Source organism: Artemia franciscana, chromosome 2 (genome assembly GCF_032884065.1).
Source record: "Artemia franciscana chromosome 2, ASM3288406v1, whole genome shotgun sequence".
Taxonomy (NCBI): Eukaryota; Metazoa; Arthropoda; class Branchiopoda; order Anostraca; family Artemiidae; genus Artemia; species Artemia franciscana.
The window spans coordinates 66,780,536-66,802,325 of record NC_088864.1 but is presented as its reverse complement, the minus strand read 5'-3'; the positions used below and the strand labels follow the sequence as shown (position 1 = coordinate 66,802,325).

Here is a 21,790-nt window from a genome sequence, read left to right as displayed (position 1 = left end):
ACCAAATTTTCACTCTTAGGTTAATAATTGAGAAGTGCCTTAGTTGTCAAACACCTTAGGTCCTATGTTTTATATATTATGAGCAAATGTTTGATTCTGTTGATAGAAGAGCTTTAGCAAAGGTCTTATCCTTATAATGCATACCAGACAAATACATTAAATTGATTAGTACTATGTATGAGAATAATACTGCTGCAGCTAAGGTAGGAAATGGGGTTAGCAGGTGGTTTTGCATTAAGTTAGGAGTAAAGCAGGTTTGTGTTCTATCCCCCTTTATATGGATTATTTTGATGGACTTTGTCTTAAGGAGCAGAGGAAAGGCAATGGGACACCACAGAATCAAATGGGGAGGAAAAACTCTCCTGGACTTAGATTATACTGATGATTTAATCAAATTAGATGAAATTGTGAGAAAAATTTCCTGTAGTGTTTGAAATTAGGAAGCTTCAAGTGACATAAACACTCTTCATATGGTATTTGGTATTTCGTGGTATTTGTTTGGGGCCTTTGATCATTTTGGCTGCTCTTTGTTGTATTCTTTCTAGTATTTCCTTGTCCTTCTTGAAATAGGGTGACACCAGGGCAGGGGCGGATCCAGGGGGCTTTAGCCCCCAAGATTTCGCCCCCCAAAAATATACTCTTCGGTATTTGGTATTTCGTGGTATTTGTTTGAGGCCTTTGATCATTTTGGCTGCTCTTTGTTGTATTCTTTCTAGTATTTCCTTGTCCTTCTTGAAATAGGGTGACACCAGAGCAGGGGCGTATCCAGGGGGCTTTAGCCCCCCAAAAATACACTCTTCAGTATTTGGTATTTCGTGGTATTTGTTTGAGGCCTTTGATCATTTTGGCTGCTCTTTGTTGTATTCTTTCTAGTATTTCCTTGTCCTTCTTGAAATAGGGTGACACCAGGGCAGGGGCGGATCCAGGGGGCTTTAGCCCCCCAAGATTTTTCTGGCACCCTCATTCGCATTCCGTTCTTTTTTCTTTTTTACTCCTTTTTTAAGTATACTTGTCAATTTGATCAATTATTTATAGATGATTTACCAATTAACAACAAAAAGCAAAGCTTTCCTATGAATGTAAAGAGCAAAGTTGAAACTTAAACAAACAAAATTATTTTTCTTCAGCTGGTTCAGTATTCATATCTGCGAAATTGGCATAAAAATCTTTGATTGCTGCAAAAAAATTTCTACGAACATGGAACTTTCCTCTATTTCATGAAAATAAAAACACCTGTTGGAGATAGAACTGGTATCTTCAACACGTTTCATAAACGTGGTAACACAGTTAGAGCTATTTGTCTATTCACAATGACATATTGAAAATTAGCTTTGTAGCTAAAAGTTCAAAATGGATAAAAATAAAAAATCTGGACACGAGCACAGAATGGATAAAAGACAAAGACTGATGGCTGAATGTGCAAGGAAATCAAAGGATGTTTCCAGATATTTTGGTAAAATATCCAAAAATACCCAAAAATCGAAAGGTAGGTTTTGACAAATAATAAACAACCTCCACCCTCAAAAAATCCTTAATTTTACTTTTGTGACTAATTAAATAGCGAGTGGTCCAACAGGACTTTCGTGTGAATAAATCTATCTGTCTATTTATTTTAACTATATAGTTAATTTGGTTGAGATTAGATGAATGAAAGAATTAAAAGCAATTTTGGCCAGGAACAGGTACATGAGGTTGGAGGGGGCGACCCTCCTCATAAGACACTTCTGGCGCACTTATTCCGTTCTTTTTTCTCTCCCTTTTTTAATCTTTTTTTTTAAAATAAACCTTTTAATTTGGTGCCCACCTCAAGTCACATTGGCGCCCTTGGTTCATCAGCCCCCTTACCCAAGATTTTGCTCTTGATCTGCTAGAGATTCCAACATAAAACTGCTTGCAAGATCAGTTTACGAATCATTTTGTCATATAATTTTAAGATAAACCTCTTTTTCATGAAAAATTAATCAAATAACTTGCTTGCTAGATCTTCATCTTCAGAATGTGTTTTCTTTTTTTTGGCAGATTTGTTTTATTCTCTTTCTTGGGAGCCTTTTGATTTAGGGTATGGTGTCTAAGTTTCAACGATGGGGATGTGGCAAGGCAACTTACAACATTAATTTATGTTAAGGAGTAATTTTTTTGAACTGCCCCTCTCTACTCCCCACTCAAAAAAATTCTTAATTTTAGTTTTGCGACTAATTAAACAGCAAATGGCCCAATAAGGCTTTCGTGTGACAAATCTGTCTATCTATTCATTTTAACAATATAGCAAATTTGGTTGAAATTAGATGAATAAAAGAGTTAAAAGTAATTTAGGCCAGGAACAGATCCATGAGATCAGAGGGGTGACCCTTCCCCCAAGATATTTCTGGAGCCCTTATTCTGTTCTTTTTTAATCTTTTTTAAATAAAATTTTTAATTTGGTGCCCACCTTGAGTCACATTGGCGCCCTTGTTCCAGTGGCCCCCTTACCCAAGATTTTGCTCTTGATCTGCTAGAGATTCAGACATGAAACTGCTTGCATGATCAGTTTACAAATCATTTTGTCATATAATTTTAAGATAAACCTTGTTTTCAGAAAAAATTAATCATATAATTAAACTTGCGTTCTAGATCTTCATCTTCAGATTGTGTTTTCTCTTTTTCTTTTTTTGGCAGATTTTTTATTCTCTTTCTTAAGAGCCCATTGATTTAGGGTATGATTTCTGGGAGTTACTGATAGGGTTGTGATAAGGATGGGTCATGGGGGGGGGGGGGGGGTACATTATAAAGGGGGTTTTGGGAAATGTTTTGGACATTTGAGTTTGCTGTTTGGGATTTGGCAGAGCTAATTCACATGCCCTATCTTATTCAGCTGCCTGACTATAGTAAGATGCAGGGTAGAATACTATCTTCCTAGGACAAAGTCCTAGCAGAATGTCATCTATGTTATCTGAACATAATGTGGAAGTTAGAAACTACCCAGATTGATAAGGTCAACATAGGCTGGCTGATTCACAAGCATCAATTATCTCAAGCTCTATCATCCCTGCAAGACAACTTGGAAGACTATTGAATTTTTTTATTGCCCTTGTCTCCCTCCCTTTTGTCATTGACTACCCCAATATTACCCTCACATTTTGTTGATTATTACCCCAAAATTCTGGGGAATAAATAGATAATGACCATATCAAAAGGCACTGTAAGTATGGGTACCAACAAGAACCTCAGCAATATATCAAGAAAAACAGGGAGATTTAATTTGAAACTTTCTTGGCTACTATTACTACTTTCGCTCTTACAATTTAAGTAAATAAAAGAGTGTGTCTCCTGGTTGTCAAAGAGTCAAAATTCCAGGTTGTCAAAAATTCTTTGGCAATGATAATAAATTTTATTTTCCCCATTTAATTGATTTTTTTATCCAACTCTAAAGAAAAAAAAATAGTCTGGTCTACTCATCCAAAAAGTCTCAATGAAGCCATAATAATTTATTCATCAAAGAATCTTCTCTCATCTGTTGTTAATTTGCATTTTACTGCTGTAGGAAAATATTATTGGCTTTTAAAAAGGTTTCTTTGTCATTTTACATCAGCACCAACCAGATTCACACAAGAAACTGGTCTGGTAAAAGCATTATCTAAACCCCCCCCCCTGTATCATTACACTCAAATCATATTGACACCCTTGGTCCAGTGCCCCCCCCCAGATTTTTCTCTAGATCTGCCCCTGCACCAGGGACAAACCAACCTCTAGGTGCAGGCAAAGCAGTGCCTTGTAGAGCTTCATAAACACACTTGGGGTGTCTGCTAGAGATAGTTCTTTTGATCATTCCAAGAGATTAGAGGGAAGACAACTATACAGATTTTGCATGGGTGCTGAACATAAGCTGAAAATCAACAGTAACTCCAAGGTCTCTTTCTTCAGAGACTACTAAAAGGGGGTTACCTTGGAGGTGATACTGACAATGTGTATTGTGATTACCAAAGTGGATTACGTGGCATTTATCACCATTCAAAGAGAGGAGCCATCAGCCATGTATCAGCCCAAGTCCCAAGAATGTCAAGGTCTTTTTAAACAGATGGCAGGTCAGAGGGTGTAGCTGCATTACCAATAAGTTTTGAGTTGTCAGCACAAAGAGTGAGAAGATTCAAGAGAAATTGGGTGCATCATTTACATAGAAGTTGAGAAACATTAGACTAAATAGAGTTATAGTCCCTAGGAATACATTTGTGATTTTGAACCTTCTAAAGCTAGTCATGAAGTCCTTGGAATACACATTCATGATAAACTTCAATTTAGCCAACATGTCAGATATCTAAAAGAATCCTGTGCAAAGCAACTGAACTTGATGAAGATACTCTTGTGTGGGAAGCATAGTGTCAACACAGTTACAGCAAGACAATTTTAAATCAAATACATAAGACATAAAATTAATTATGGGAGTTTGATATACAGCATTGGCCCAGAATCTACTCTCAGAAAACTTGATACAATACAGATTATGGCTCTAAGATTGGCATTTAGAGCTCACCAGAGTACCCTAATTCCTTTTCTCAGGGACAAGTCTGGAGTGAAGAAACTCAACACAAGATGGGAAAAAATGCTCATAATTTACATGAATCATCTATGGAAAACAGATCTTAATCACCCAGTTAAGAAACTGATAAGTAAACCTAGACTGGCTGCAATAAAAATCATCATAGAAAAAGGAAACATCTGCTTCTTTTTGAAAAATTTGAAGAATTACTAACTCAGGAAGGTATAGAAGTACCTATTACCTAAAAGCTACATTATGAAAAACCACCAAAAATTGCCCCCTTGAATTGGATTTAGATTGATTACATGGAAAAAATGGAAAACAACCACCTATAAATGAAATGTGAATTCTTCTCAGTATTGAATAGCAAGTATAAAGAATATTTGAAAATATATACAGATGGGTAAAAAATAGCCTAAATGGTTTAAGAATGGGTTGTTCAGCAGTGGTTCCATGTCACTAAGTAACAAAGTCACTAAGTAAAAAATCAACTACTTTTGAGGCAGAAATAAAATCAATTCAAAGTGCACTAGAATGGGTATAGAAAAAAAAATTAGGGTAAATTCTAGTTTAGTGACTTTTGGCTGTCTTGGAGAGGGGTTAGGTTAGGAAAATGAAGCTTTTGGGGATGAGTCTAAAGGCTAAAGTATATCCCAGGAACATATTTTAAAGTACCCACCTCTACTCCTTCTCCCTCTAAAGGGCCCTAGAAATTTGCCTACATGACAGGTCTATACCTGCTGAAATTTTGACAAAACAACATTTTACCTTAATTTTCAGTTACCAGTTGCTTTTTCTCTGCCTTTAGTTCTCAAAATGCGATTCCTGTTATTTGAGTAGAATTCTGGGTTTATGTTCCTATCACCTAAACAATTGTTTAGGGCCATGAAACTATTTTTAATAGATGCATTTTGACTTTTTGAACATCTTTTCTCTCTTGCAAAATTACTGCAAACTCACTGTTATGGAGTTATTATATATTTGCATATTAGGGGGGGGGGGGGGTAAAGCATAGCATATATTAAATACAGCAATGGTTAGTTTACATATTTAATATATGCTAGGCTTTACCCCACCCCCCTGATGTGCAAATATATAGCCCAAATTTGTTTTTAAACTATTACAGATTCATGATTTCAAATATCTAATCAACAAAAACCAAAATGATTACAATTCTATATATGTAAATACAGGATAATTGGGCTGGAATAGCTCCATAATGGTGAGTTTGTGGTAGTTTTGCAAGAGAGAAAAGATGTTGCAAAAGTCAAAATGCATCTATTAACAATAGTTTCATGACCCTAAACAATTATTCAGGTAATTGGAACACTGACTGAATTCTGAGCCATATCAATATTTTTTTTTCAAAATTTAGGAAAAGTATTTGCATATCTTTAAAACCTTATAAATTAGGATTGAGCAAAGTTGTGAAGCTGAAAACAATTTTGTTGTACTTCATTCAAGTAGAAGATTTGTTTTGTAAGGTTTCACTTTCATAACACATATATTTTAAAGGTCATCAAAGGTCAGGACCCTCTAGAGAGAGAGGGAGTAGAGGTAGGTACTTCAAAATACCTTCCTGTGACATACTTTAGCCTTTAGACACATCCATGACAGTTTCATTTTCCTTACCTAACCCCTTTCCAAGATAGCCAAAAGTCAATAAACCAGAATTTTACCCCTATTTTTAAAGGTCAGAACTCTCTAGAGGGAAAGGGAGTGGAGGTAGCCTAGGTACTTCAAAATACCTTCCCATGACATACTTTAGACTTTAGACCCATCCCTGAAAGTTTCATTTTCCTAACCTAACCCCTTTCCAAGATAGTCAAAAGTCACTAAACTAGAATTTTACCAAAATTAGCAAAAGTAATAAAAACCAAAATAAGTTCCTCATATGTATTGACTCAGAATCAGCCCTCCAGTCCCTAAAGAATTTTCCAAATAAACCAAATGATCAGGTCTATAAGTGTTATAGTTCTATTTTTAAAATTGTTGAGAAAGGAATATTGATACAATTTTTGTGGTGTCCAGCCCATGAGGGGGTGATGAATAACGAAAAAGCAGATAAATATGTTGAAAAGCAGCACAAAATATGGCCCTTAAATCTCCTGCAGAACCATATAAACAAATTGGAGAGACAATTAGATGGATTTAACCAAAAAATCTTGAGGAAATGAGGAATAATCGTACAAATATAGCCCTTACCCAGAAAAAGAAGCCTGGCTTACATATGATCATCCTTAATATCCACGTATTTTGTATTTTGAAAATATGACCAAAGCAATGTCATCTATTTAAAACTGAAATTCTATGCATAGATGTCGATATAATACCAACTTTTATCGACATACCACAATGGTGTAAAAATTTGCGATCATTTGGATACAGCACATTTTTATTTCTGTTTCAATCTATTTATAAAGCCTTGTCTGTATTTACATTGTTTACACTATCATCACGAGGACTGACTTTGATCGAGCAGCCAAGAGGACCCTCAAAGTTTCAGATGGCTGTCCAATTATAATAACTATTCAGTCATAGCCGGCTGTCCAAAAATTATCCATTTCCAAAAAATGTTGCTGACAGGTTGAATCAACACAATACAAGGCGGAATTATAATACTAAACTGATGTTCCCATGCTTTCCGAGCATGGTATGCTAATATGATGCTACATACTAGCATATGCGCAAAAATGGAAAAGAAACTACTGACTAGTCAGAGTTGAAGGATTTATGCTGGTTGTTGTGGCTAGCTATCATAAAAATTCCACCAACGTTGTAATTTTTGATTGAAATGCGTATTTAAATGCTGTTCATGTATCATAGATACATATTGTAGGTTGTATGTATAGAGGGTTCATATTGTTGTTATCATAAAAAGACGTGACAGGTGCAGTCTTTTATTTGTGTCAAATGTGGTGGAAATCACCAAAGCAACAATCTGTCGTATTCAGATGTCAAGAAACACCTACCTGCTCGAGGGCCTGATGTCAGAAATTATAAGCCGTGCGCGTTAATATAGTGGAGTAGCGTGTAATTTTTTTCAGAATATTAAGACGCCCGGGAGAAACTAAGAACTCTTGTCATTTAAGTAAGATTTTGTCTGTTTAGCCAAACACTTGGTTAATATTGATAACTCTTCAATGCTAGAAGTTTTGTCTCACGATTTATTTCACCTATTTCATGAGAAAACTTGGTGCCAGCATGTATGTATTACATATATGTTATTATAAAAAGTGCTGGTTTTATCAACTCACAATGTATCTTCACTACTTTTGAACGATGCATACTCTTACAGATTGAAAAAAAACTACTTTCTCAAACACAGCCTAAATTATTAGCCTAGTAAAATGCTACTGGGGTGGGCTAATTGAATGTAAAGTGCAAAATTCACGAAATGTGTATTTACCCTGTACAATTATCAAACAGATCATGGTAAGGACCTGTACGTAAGGAGCGACCGAGCAACTCAGCTCAATAGTAACCGCAACCCTAAAAAATAAATTTCGAGAACAATAGATACATGAAAAAAATCCACTTTTCGTGCTGATTCCAAATACCTAAAATTCGTGCAGTTTAATGTTACCCAGCAAAAGTTTCAAGCCTCAGGAAATTTACCTGATTTTCAAAATAGGGAAAACCCCCTCCCATAAGTCGAATGATCTTAGTGAAAATCACACCGTCAGATTCAAAGAACCTCGCTGTAAAGGTTCCAGGCCTCTATCCGTAAAAATGTAGAATTTTAAACTTTTGCGAGAAGAAAGATCACGGATTCGCAAATATTTCATTATTTGATTTTTTTATTTTCTCCAGGGATGATAATATAAAACCAATGGTCATAATAGATCGGAAAAGGACTCGTACAAAGGGATATTAAAGGTTCTATTGCTCTTTTTAAATGACCAAAAATGTTGTTGTGCAGCTAAATCCTTTCTCTCCTTGAAAGTATCGGTTCAAGATTTTGAGAAAGACATATTGTTCAGCACAGTTAAAAAGCCCCAAAAATATGCCTCTACGCACGATATGAGCCCCCAAGGTCCCTGTGAAAAGGGAAAATGAATCTTTTATATTGTTTAGACCTATTATTTGTTGTTGGGAAATATATAGGTTCTTTTTTTGGGGGGGGGGAAGGTAATATTCAGTGGGGGACAGTTTTCCACGTAGTGATGACTCTATTTTGCATGAGGAGATGAACCTAAAGGTGATACTTTCTGTGGGGCCTAAATTGTCGCATGTGATTTTCCGTGGGAAAGGTTTTCCACGGGAGAAATTCTTTATGGGGGAATTCTCCGTGGGGGAAAACTTTCCATTGGAGGGAGGGAGGAATTCAAGGAAAATTTTCGGAAGAGGGGAATTTAGGCTTGGCTTGTAAAACAACCCGAAATTAACAAAAAATTCAATTGAAAGTAAGGAGCATTTTCCAGGAAGAATTGCCGCGGAAAATTTTCTTGGGAGAACTTTCAGCCAGGATGGAATTGTTCCTAGGGAATTTTTTTTGGGGGGAGGGAAGGCTTTACGTGGCAGGAATTTTCCATGGAGGAGTTTTCTGTTTGGAGGGTTCACCCGGAGGAGGAGGAAGATTTTCCGATATTATTGGACAATCAAAAATTAAACAAAAAAACAATTTTTTTTAACTTAAAGTAAGGAGCAAAAATAAAATCTAAAACAGACAGAAATTATTCCATATGTGAGAGTGGTTATCCCCTCCTCTCTCCCTCACTTCATATGGTAAAGTCTGACTTAGCGTCACAATTCTCTCAGAATAACTTGTGAAGCACAAGGACTGCTTAATCGGAATAGAAAGCTTTCTTAAAGTATTAAAGAAATTTAATATAAAAGCTAAGAGATCGAGGAGGAGACAGTCCACCTCACATACGGAAATTCTGTTCGCTTTAATTTATAATATTGCTCATTATTTTCAGTTGAAAAAAATTCAGTTTTCAATTAATAATACAAACTAAAACAACGTACTTACTAAATAATCAGAAGTATCAAAACTGGAAAAGCATGTTTGTCTGTTTTGCAAATTCAATGCTCTTTTCAGGAATAAATATGGATAAAGACTTTATGTGAAATATTGCAAATTTTTTCTTTGAGTACTATTTTGCGAGCTTTATAAAAATTTTTTTTTTGAAAGTCATGATTGTTCAAATTCCTTTTCAGGAAATAACAAACTTCAAGAGATAAACACTAAAAATGAGGCACTGACAGGTAGACACCAAAATGAGGTACTTCGTGAACCAGAGAAGATTGAATAGGAATTTAGAATAGGTACTTTTCCTTGTAACGTTCGAGACATTCTAGTACAATATGAAAAACCCAATGTGGTAATTCAGGTTCCATTTACTGAAAATATATTTGACCACAAGAGTAATAAAAACTAAGAGACAGAAAAGTAAAACAAGACTACGATGGAGATACTCAGTCTAAGAAAAAGAGAGTCCAATTAGTATTTAATGATGATTTATTTTGCCTGACTGAAAAATTGGAGAAAAGCAAAAAAGAGAAAAGAAGTATGATTTGTAAATTCAGTCTGCGATGACAGACAGGGAGAGTGTGGGAGAATTAAAAAACAACGGGAGGACGAAGGAGCTCCAGGGGTAGAAAAAGGTATATGTTCCACTCGAGAAAACCAGAGATGATCAAAGGGTAGAATTGAGTGGACTTGGACAGGTTTTTGGAAAAGTCTGGTGGCATTGAATTTCAGAAGTTTGGAAAAGCTCGGGAAGGAGTCTGGAATTTGTCCTATCAACTCTAAGACGTATTTGACCTTGCTTGATGGGGAGATACCGTCTCGGGAGGTCATGAAGGATAACCACTTCCCTCAGTGCAAATTCTTGGGCCAGCTATGATTGCTTTGCCGAGCCTTAGACTTTCTAACGAGGGTCCCTGGTAGGTAATCTCTCTCATTAACGTTTATTACCTATTCCTCCCAAACCTTTACCCTGAAGCCACATTCCCTACTTTTACTGTGTATTGGTATCGATATGTATTCTCCATAAACCTATTTCCTTGAGTCCTACATCCAATTATAGCATTCATTTGACATCGGCGTTTGTTCTTCATACGATTTTCCCATCGGACGGAGTCTAGAAAAAGCTTAATCATGTTTCATTCAGATTTTTACCCCATTTCCCTGTATTCCAATCTTGACAGCCTTTGCATTTTTTTTGTTAAAATAGTAGATACGTTTTCATGGTTAGAGATTGAGAGGCTAGTTGAGCTAGTCCCTTCTGACGCCTAGCATCGTCTCATATACCATATGCCTACTTTTCGCTTCTCTAAAGTGTAAATTCGTGAGAGAAAGAAATTTCTGATTTAATCATGCTACAAGGCTCTGATCAGCAATGTCACCTAATTAGAACCCATATGAAGTTGTCCCTAATATTTTTTTATTCTGCCTGTGGCTTAGTGGACATATGAATTTCTCTGAGACTGGACCCGAGACCCTCATCACTGTTTCAGCACGATCATTTTCCGCTATTTTTGCGGATCCACTTCTTCGAAATCCCAAACCTGGCCTAGATGGCTATATACGAGCTCGTAGCCAATAGCTCCAACCGTTCTCAGTTCATTCAATGCTCTCCTCGAGTTAACATCTCAGTATTGGAGAGCGCGCATTTTGACTTATTTTATGCCAATCTTGTGAACAACTGTGAATAGTTATTATGACCAGGAAAAAGAGATGTAATGATATGGAATCCACACGATTATCTGTGCAAGATTCAACAGCCGAAGGGACAATACGTGATTCGATTGATGCACTGACCAGTTCGGTCCATTAGATTTTAGAAACAGTTAAAGCAACGCGGGAGGAGATACAAGGTTTGAGATCTGAATTATCCGTTCAGACATTAGTGGTATAACCTCCAAAGTGAATGATACTGAAATTAAAACTGCTACCCACTCGGATACAATTACAAAGATTCAGGCAGAATTAAAAGATATAAGAATGAAAGAAACCCATGGATTGGGCCCTCTCACTGATAAGGTCCTCATATTAGAGAATTTGGAAAAGAAAGACAACGTTATTGCTTGGAATTTAAAGGCTGCCTCAGTGCCGGAGGCCTCGACGAAAATGGAACACTTGCTGGTAAATTTCTTACAACTAAAAATTTATTTTGAAGTTAAAGAAGTACATGACAAATTTGTGAAAATACGACTCATGAACTTGGATGACAAATTCTCGGTACTTCAAGCGAATAAACAATTACGTGACCAGCCCTGGAAAAAAGACCTTGATAAAGCGACAAAATTTAATTACAATGGAGTTTTCTTCAGTGATGATGTTAGTAAAACTTGCAGGGAGATTCGCGCTACGCTGAATCAAAAAAAGAAAGAAATGAAGGATAAAGGTTTTATTGCATGGATCCCACCCACGGTACCACCCACATTATGCTACATAGACCAAGACGGAGTGAAACAAAAAAAGAAGTGGTATGACGTCCCACCAGTCGAATAAATTGTGTTATTTATTTTTTCTCGTTATTAGTGATTTGTTAGGATTTGTTCATAACAGCCATTATATAAATGCGCAAATATGTGTTGATGTGCCCACATTGTTGCCAAAATATGCGTGTTTCTCTGTTGAATGAAAAAGAATGAACATACCTCCACCGAAACGAAATGGATATCTCCGACGTATGCGGTTGTTATATGTGATTAGCTTAGTTTTCTTTTTTGAGTGGTCTTTTGTTAAATTATTAATTAACTGGAGTGAGGCTTTTTTGTTGATTTATGATATTGAGTTTACATAATTTAACTGATCTTGCAAGCAGAACTAAACTGTTAGAGGAAAATCCTTTTGATATACTGGAATGCTTGAAAGATGTGAAGGATGATGAAGCAGTAATTTTGGAAGATAGCCCGAAAAACAAATATTCATTTATGGATGATTCTATCCCCACATGCAGTAATGTACGTTTTTCTAGCTTTAACTGCAGAGGTTTACTTAATAGCATTGAGTTCATAAATGACATAATTAATAAATATAAAATTGAGGCTTTAGCGGTAAACGAAACTTTCTTAAATGATAGAGATATTAATGATGTAAAGTTTTTTGATTATGATTTTGTTCACGAGAGTAGAAAACACCATCAGCATGGTGGATTAGGATTTATCATAAGAAAAGAGTTAAAATCGAAAATAAGACGAGACCCAACGAGTTTGAATGTAGAAATGATTTTTGAAACGTGTATTCTGGAATGTGAAGTTAATAAAAATCAACAATCATGATATCTTTATATCGCCCACCTTCCGGAAGTATAGATCAATTTTTGATGCAATTTGAAATTTTATCAAATAAAATATCACAGATGAATAAGCAAATATTTATTTTTGGTGATTTCAACCTAGACCTAATGAAAATTCAAGCAAAGCAAAATGATTCGAAGATAAGAGAATTTTTAGAACTAATGCTTTGTCAAGGACTGCTCCCATCATGTCTGATTCCAACTCGAATAGATGATATTGGAGCAACATTAATTGATAATATTTTTTCTAATAGTATTTGTTTTTCAACTTTTGTCATATTAAACGATATTTCAGATCACGGTGTGATAATTTCTGAATTTAATTTGGCCAGATCTAAAAAAAAATAAACGTAATGAAAAAACAGGTCATATAAAAATGATGAATCAATTGCGCATTTAATTATTAAGCTAGGAGATATAGATTGGAAGGAAGTAGTCAGTACTGAAGATGCAAACAAGGCATTGGAAATGTTTTATAAATCATTTAATGATGTTTATAATGATATAAGTCCGAAAGTTAAAAGGAAAACACCCAAGTCAATGCCACAAAAACCATGGATATCCCCGAGACTGTTAAAATGTATTAATGAAAAAAATAGACTATATAAAATTAAATGCAACTATCCGTCTGATGAAAACATCCAGAAATTCAAATTGTACAAAAACACTCTGACTAGAACTTTGAGAGAAAGTGAAAGAAATTATTATGAGAAGGAAATATCTTCAGCTGCGTCCCAACAGAAAATGTGGGAAATATTGCGTGATAAATTAAATAAAAATAAACGAAGAGCAATACCGACTTTTCTTAATAATGGAAATGACGCTAATGAATCAACTGAAAAAAGGATATCGCAGAATTATTTGCTAAGCATTTCAGTAAAATTGGTGAAGAATTGGTTAGAGATCTTTTGGATAAGCCATCAGATTATACACGATTTATGCCCCAAAACGAAGATAAATCATTGTATATGCTACCAGTATCATTTGATGAATACCAAAAAGCTATTAGTGATTTAAAGAGAGGAAATTCGGCTTCAGTAGATGATATATCGACAAATCTCTTAAAGAAAATATCAGGAGTAATATATGAACCTCTTGCAGATGTTATAAATAAGAGCATAAAAAATGGTGTCTTCCCTGATCTTCTGAAAAAGGCTAAAATAATCCCTATATTTAAAAAAGGGGAGGCTCAAGATCCCAATAATTATCGTCCTATTGCACTCCTTTCCCACTGGCTAAAGTTTTGAAAAAATAATGAAATATAGACTTACATCATTTCTGGAAAAGATAAATTTTTTTTCGAAGTTCCAGTTTGGTTTTTTAAAAGAAAGATCGACAGAAGATGCTGTCGCCGCAACACACATTTTCATTAATGATGCTTTAGATGATGATTGTTTAGCAGCTACATTGTTTTTTGATATTAAGAAAGCTTTCGACACTTTAAATCACGAAATTCTATTTAATAAACTTGAAAATACGGGAATAAGAGGAGTACCTTTAAAATTAATCAAATCATATTTGCACAATCGAAGGTTTGTGGTAGATATTGATGGTGAATATTCGTCTGAGACATCGAATAATAATATCGGTGTACCACAAGGTTCAATTTTAGGACCTCTATTATTTTTAATATATATAAATGATCTCCCTAATTCTACTACTGAAAATGCATTAACAATTATGTTTGCGGATGATACTGCAGCAAGTTTAAAAGCACCAACATTAGATGCACTGAAAGAAAAAATGATTGAAGTTGCAAAATCCATCACAAATTGGTTCCAAATTAACAAACTTGTCCCTAATTTTGTTAAAACAGAATTTATTATTTATGGAAGATCAAATCAAAAGTTGAAAAATATTTCTCTGAATGAAATTACCATTGATACTATTCATGAAATCAAAAGAGTATACACAGCAAAATATTTAGGTATCGTTTTTGACCCTACCATGAATTTTAAAACACAAATTTCGTTGTTGAGACTAAAATTATCAAGATATATAGGTTTGCTCCACCGACTAAAATTTTTATTCTCATATAAGGTTCTAAGAATCCTATATTTTTGCCTAATTGATGCACAAATCCAATATTGCTCAGCTATATTTTTGCTGACTTTTAAATCACATATTAAACCACTACAAACCCTGCAAAACAAAGCTATTCGAATTCTAGATAAGTTTTTACAACACCCGAGGAGTACAGATATCCACTCTGAAACACGTACCTCTTACCTGTTTCTAGACATAATGACTCTTACACAGAAATCTCATCTCCTATTATCTAGTTGGTTTTTTAAGATTCAACATGTACATAATTTCTTTTTTGACCAGAATTTACTGTCCAAACATCAAAATTCACTGATAACTAGATGTGTTCACCCATACAAACTACCTCTGGTGAAAAATGAAAGATCCTGTTTCAACCTCCGGTATATGATCCCATCAATAGCCAACAAATATTCATTAAATAAATTTGTTGAGTTACCAAAAGGATCTTTCAAGAGACGATTAAAAAGTTATATAATGGAATCTGCTTGCAAGAACGGTTGGTAAAAATTTTATATTTTTTATTTTATTTTGGCCTCACTCCACTTACTCCACCTTAAATACTCTCATTAAAGATACTCTTTTTTTATTTATTGATGAAATAGTGGTTCATTTTTTGTTTGTTCTGTATCAATGAGGATTGTTAAATTTTGTTTATATGTCTTGCCCAGTAGTCGAGCTTGTCTCTCCATTTGGGCAAGTTGAAGATTTTGATGAATATGAATTTTTGAATAAATGAATCTGAATCTCAGAGACGCTGAATGGCAATCGATCCTGGGCCAAGCTGAGGGCATGGCAGTTCAAAATGTGGCCCAGAGGTTCGGCCAATAAAGTGGAAATTGGCCAAAAAAGGAAGACGGGGTATTATTATAGTTGGGGATTTTGATGTTTTTTTTTTGTTTCTTGTGTGTTTTTTTTGCTCATGAGGTTCCAGCCAATTCAGCGTGTTGGTGGCCATTCAACTTAGGAGGGAGGTATACCCCACGTATAGGATGAGTATCCTTTTTGTAAGCTAAATTTAATCCCACTTTGAGGTTCTCTGTTTCACCCCGTCACCACTTTCCCTTTCACTTTGGGGTCCCTAGGACCCCAAAGTGAAAGAAGAAAGAGAGAGAGAGAGAGTAAGGTGTTTTGGTATAGAAAAATCGTCCTGTACTATTTGAGGTATCTTTCACAAGGGAAGATATGGTCATGGGGAAGTACGACTCAAAGGTGCGATACATAGTACAAAATATTGAATAGGAAAGAAGGAAAGTACAAACAAAAAAAAGCCAAAGATACCAAATCACATGTAATTCAATTCTTAATTTGATATCCCGTAATTTTTATTTGATACAAAGCCTCACCCCTCCCTTCCCCCTTGAAATACCCCTGGTATCAGAGTGTTTGTTAGCTGTATATACAAAGAGTATTCAGTTATTAGGATTCAGAGAAAGGGCAGTTGTGTTTCATAATGTAGGTCTAATTAAGTAAATAAATTAAGTTGGTCCTATTTTCCCATTCTCACTTCTTACAACAGACGAATTGCAAAAGAAGAAGCACAAGATTAACACATGCCAAATCGCTTATAATTCGGTTCACAATTTTCAAATTAAAAGTACCAGATTGAATTTCAGGGCAATAATCGATAACTAATAAAGTAATAAAGTAGAAATTTCTATCTGCAGGAGCTTTGGTAATTCTCAGAACCTGAAAATAAAAGAAAAACCATAAGTTGAACATACGATAATAATCTGAATAACAAAAAATAAATGTTATGACATTATATTAGCCCTATTTCAGGGTACCAAATCAATATGGCTCCCCAAGGACGAGGAACCTCATCAGAGAACTAAAGCTTAGTTGCTCAGGCGTCTAGGTTTCTTAGTTTCAATCGCCTCAAAAATTAAAAGTTTCCCTGGGAAATCATAGAAGTCTACATCAAGTTTCTCTGCTTTAGGAACAACAAATCCTTTGTAGGGGATCGTTAGCAGCACGAAAGCAAACTCTTTTTTCTTGGAATTCACGTATAAGACAAAGAGATAAGAGATGGAAGGTTTTTCATCAAAGAAACATATCCTTAGTACTTTGATAACATTATCAATCAAACGGTTCGTAGTAGCAAACTCTACAAAAGGAGCGGCCGAAACTCTAAAAAACTTAAATTTCGATAACAATTGATACATAAAAGAGAAAAGGCCTTTTATGGTGACTCCAAATAAATAAAATTTATGACGTTTAATAATACCGACCAAAAGGTATGAGCCTGAAAAAAATTTACCAGATTTTCTAAAAAGGGGGAAATAACTTGAAAAAATCAAACGATCATAATCATCAAAGTGAAGCGAACTAAATCAAGCAAAATCACACCATTACATTCAGCATATCGGAAAACCCTCTTGTAGAGGTGTCAAGCTTCTACTTAAAAATAAGAAAAACAAGTGGAATTTTGTGTTTTTTTTTTGTCAGAAGAAAGATCACACGTACGTATTTATTTGTTTTTTCCCAGGGCTGATTTTATCGAATCAATGGTCCTAGAACATCACGAGAGGGTTCATTTGAACAGAAATCAGAAGTTCTAGTGCCTTTTTTAAGTGACCAAAAAATTGGAGCTATGCCCCACGCCCCTTTTTCTCCAAAAGCAAATAAATCCTCCCAAAAGGGAGGATTTATTTTCCACAGGGAAAATTTTCGTACGGCATGAGTTTCTAGGAGAAATTTTACGGGGGAAATCTTACACGGGAGGAGACGATTTACTGGCAATATTTTGAAAAACGGTTAGAAATTAAACATTTGGTTAATTCTAGGGAAAGAGTTTTAATTTCGGGAGTCGGGCCCTCAGAAAGCCAGGGTTAGGGGGTGAAATCATCTAGAGTTTTAAGAGGTGGGGAAAGGGACAGGGATATAGAGGAATAGCAGTTAGGAAGCTGATGCTCTTTTCCAAAAGAAGGCAAGGGAGTAAAAGCTGTGATTGTTACATGATATATTTTGCATAAAAGAAAACTCAAACCACTTTGACAGCCAATAAAGGTAAAAATAATGAGAGGGGGTCTCGGGAGCAGGGTGGGAAGAAGTTAAATTAGGGTGTTCTTATGATGGGGGAAGAGGAGGGATGAAAAACAAAATAACGAAGGAAAAGCAAAACTGTATTGGAAAAGGAAAGCAGGGTGGAGCGTGGGCAAACGAAATTAAAACGAATATCAAACAATTCGTGGTGATGAACTGTAAGGAGTGACCCGGCTCAATAATAGCCAAAACTCTAAAAAACGGAATTTTAATACCAATAGATATATACACCAAAAGAATCGGATTTTTATGAGTTTCAACAAGTTTAGTCCTAATTAACAAAAGTTACGAGCCTGAGAAAATTTGCCTTATTTTCGAAAAAAGAAGGAACACCCTCTAACAGTCAGAGAATCTTAATGAAAATCACACCATCAGATTCGTCGTATCAGAGAACCCTGCTGTAGAGTTTTCAAGCCCCTATCTATAAAAGCTCCTACCTATTTGTTGTTTTTTTTTTTGTTTTTTTTTCCAGGGGTGATCGTATCGACCCAGTCATCCTAAAATGATGCGAGAGGGCCCATTCAAACGGGAGCTGAAAGTTCTAGTGCCCTTTTTAAGTGAACAAAAAATTAGAGGGCAACTAGGCCCCCTCCAACTCTACTTTTTGTCCAAAGTTACCGGATAAAAATTTTGAGATAACCATCTTGTTCAGCATGATCGAAAAATCTAATAACTATGTCTCTGAGGACAACTTAATCCCCCACAGTCCCCGGGGGAGAGGCTGCAAGTTATAAACTTTGTCCATTGTTTACGTATAGTATTGGTTATTGGGAAGTATACATACGTTTTCAGGGGGATTTTTCTGGTGGGGAGGTGCAGAGGGAGATGGCTACATGGGAGGATTTCTCCACGGAGGAATTTTACGGGAGAAGAGAATTTTCCATGAAGGAGGCACTGGATTTCCCAGCATTATTTAAAAAACGATTAGAAATTAAATAAAAAAAATTCAACTGAAAGTTAGGAACAACATTAAAACTTAAAAAGAACAGAATTTATTACGTATATGAGGGGATTCACCCCCCAAATGCTGGAGCTACTCCCCTGCAGGTGAGGGCATTAACTTAAAACTTTCAGAGCCACTACTACTACTACTGTGACTGCAACTGCCGCTACTTGTGACTAGAATTTCTTGAAACGGTGACTATTTGAAACTCAGACTAAATGGTGGTTTCAATTTTGACCACTCTTACCTGCCTTTGTTTTTAAAACATGCTGAGGGGGATATTCAACAAAATCAAAACAATATGTACATGCTGGTTTTCAAAAAACTATCAGAAATATAATAGAGACGGCTGAGGGTATTAAGTCAAAACTTTCCGGAAATGCTCAGGAGATATTCTAAAGTGACCAGAAGGCAGGAGTCCTCTACTCCACATGCCCTATTTAGATGTCCCTTTCCCAGAACTAATCAAAATTTGTAAAAAGAAAACTATTCTGATCAAAATAGTCGAAAGGTCCAACAACTTTGGTTCCACGGATACCGACACCAACCACCCCAAACCACCGGGGGCGGTTCCACAGCCCCCAGGGCAAGGACCGTAAAATTTGCATTTCACCCATAGTTTCTATGTAGGATTTATATATATATATATATATATGATATATATATATATATATAATGAAAAGAGAAATCACCAATGCAACAGCACAAACACACACACACACAAAAAAAAAGAAAAAAAAAAAGAGAGAGACAGAAGGAGAAAAGGAAGACTGTTTTCCTAAATTAGTGATTAATATAGACCAGCACTTGAATGAGGCCTTAACCCTACTCATCCATACAATCACATAGGTCAAACAGCATAGCCATACACAATCAACCATAAAGAATAATCCATGGACAGGCAGTCATGTCGTCAATAAGTATAAGTCGTCATTTACCAAAAAATAGAAAAAATAATAAAGACAAATAATTCAGAGGCAACAACCCAACACAAGGGCTCATCAGGAGAATACACTGGCCTATAGGGTTTCGCCACTTTAAATTCTCTACCCAGCCAAGTGTTGTGGCTACCAAAGAATATCCATGGCATCCCCGTGTCAGGTATCACCCCCAAAATACATACCTATGAAAAAAAAAAAAAAAAAAAACAACAGTAAAACAACCAAGTAACACCAAAACAATCTTATCCTGTTAATATATCCCTCTTTTTAGCAACAATAGGTAAACTAAATATAATAAATTTTACCAAATCACAAATATTAACACATTGCAAAAAATATATTAACAAATGGGCCACAAACACACACAGTTAAATCTTAATATTATACTAAAAAAACAAAGATAAACATTACCACATTAAATTCACAATAAGTCCTGGTGCAAATTAGCGCATTGGGACGATCCATAAAACACAAAACAGCCATTACCACACTTCCTCAGAAAAAAAATCCCTTACAATTAATCAACAATTCTAAAGTTAATGTGTTTACAGCGAATTCAAATGAATCCCACACTCATAATCTACAACTCATCCTAATTTTTGACACATACTGACACTCACCCAATCACAAAACATAAGAAACAAAATTTCTTTTAACCACACAAAAGCGTAAACTCGCTCCAAAATCAATCAATCAATCAATCCGTCTGTAGGATATTTGCTAAAACAAATACATGGCAAAGAAGCAAAGAGCTCCTCAAGGATCTTCTTACCTTTTACCTCTGCGGAAAGTCTGTTCTAGACTTCAGGGCCTATATAACTAAGGGAAAACATAGATCTGGTAGGAATAAAAACTTAAGAAGGTTTTGAACTGCAGTAGTTTCTAAGTAAATATTGCGTCACTTCTGTCAGCGGTACAGCATTCTGAAAATCTTGAGTTTTGGAGGCCCTGTTATGAAGTCAGACTCCGGCCAGGGGGTTTAATGAAACGTCTTTGCACTTGTTCATGGGAGGTCTGGCTACCAACAAAATACGGAGAATTATCAAATATTTAAAATCCAGTTGCCAAGGTTTATGGTTTGCCCCCTAAAATTTGTTGTCAAATGTTTACAAGGAATTCTTCGTACGACAGTTATGAGACAAGAAATATGGATGATTTGGCATACGAGTGTCGCAGCCCTCAGAGAACAAGTTTTAGTCCCTGGTTTGCTGGACCAGTAGTATGGAATCTTTTACCAAAGAGTATAAGGTTATCAGAAAATGTTAGCCAATTTAAGAGTAGACTGAAGTGAATAATAATTTTAATGGTAATAATTTTAAGAACATTTAAGTAAATAATTTTAATGGGATGGCTTATTCTCTTGTTTTTTAAGTAGGATTTTTGTCTTCTCTCTCTCTCTTCTTTATTTTACTTTTGTTTTCTCTTCCCCCTTTTTGATCTCATTTCATTTTATTTTTTTTTGGTAATGCTGTCGGTATTGTTGTTCACTGAATGTTTATCAGCCACTACTAACAAGCGTTTGACTTTCTAAAGTGGCTGATACGGTTCTTTTGTATATGGATCATATGTATAATAGAAGTCTCTCTCTCTCTTTCTCTTTCTCTTTCTCTCTCTCTCTCTCTCTCTCTCTCTCTCTCTCTCTCTCTCTCTCTCTCTCTCTCTCTCTCTCTCTCTCTCTCTCTCTCTCTATCTCTCTCTCTCTCTCTATCAAGGTTCCCACCATGGCAACGGAGCATTAACTAATGGTTATCATAAGAAGACAGAAAAAGAATCCCCAGGACATGTAGTCACATCAAATTAAATATTTGGGCATGGAGTGCAATTTTAACTTACTTGTTATAATGATCAGAACAAAAAAAAAACAACGCTCTTGCAAAATAGTTAATAAAAAGTAAGGCCAACCTGCTTGACTAGGTAGATTATGAGGATCAAAGTAAGGAGTAGGCATCTTCAATTTATGTTGATCATTCGCCACCTGATCCCTCGAAGAATGTTGCCCTTGTGGATACGAACGCTAAAAGTGATAAATCAAATTTATTAGGCATTCCTTTAC

General features: G+C 35.5%; 2 protein-coding genes across 3 annotated transcripts in view; both read right to left on the bottom strand.

The window, feature by feature from the left end:
* The window catches only part of LOC136043986 (uncharacterized), a 36,770-nt gene extending 29,967 nt beyond the window's left edge, over positions 1–6,803 (bottom strand). Inside the window, exon 1 of one of the 2 annotated variants that reach the window (XM_065729071.1) lies at positions 6,719–6,803. Coding sequence is in view for 1 of the 2 variants with exons in the window: in XM_065729070.1 (XP_065585142.1) it covers positions 6,742–6,751 (10 nt within the window). In the remaining variant the exon portion in view is untranslated. The remainder of the gene's footprint in view (positions 1–6,718) is intronic. The other variant, XM_065729070.1, reaches the window with a different exon arrangement.
* A 9,551-nt stretch (positions 6,804–16,354) lies between these two features.
* Positions 16,355–21,790, bottom strand: part of LOC136043982 (yemanuclein-like) — a 66,916-nt gene continuing 61,480 nt past the window's right edge. Inside the window, exons 14-15 of the mRNA XM_065729067.1 lie at positions 21,640–21,751; positions 16,355–16,497 (exon numbers count right to left, since the gene is read on the bottom strand). Coding sequence (XP_065585139.1) covers positions 16,466–16,497; positions 21,640–21,751 — 144 coding nt within the window. The 3' untranslated portion in view covers positions 16,355–16,465. The remainder of the gene's footprint in view (positions 16,498–21,639; positions 21,752–21,790) is intronic.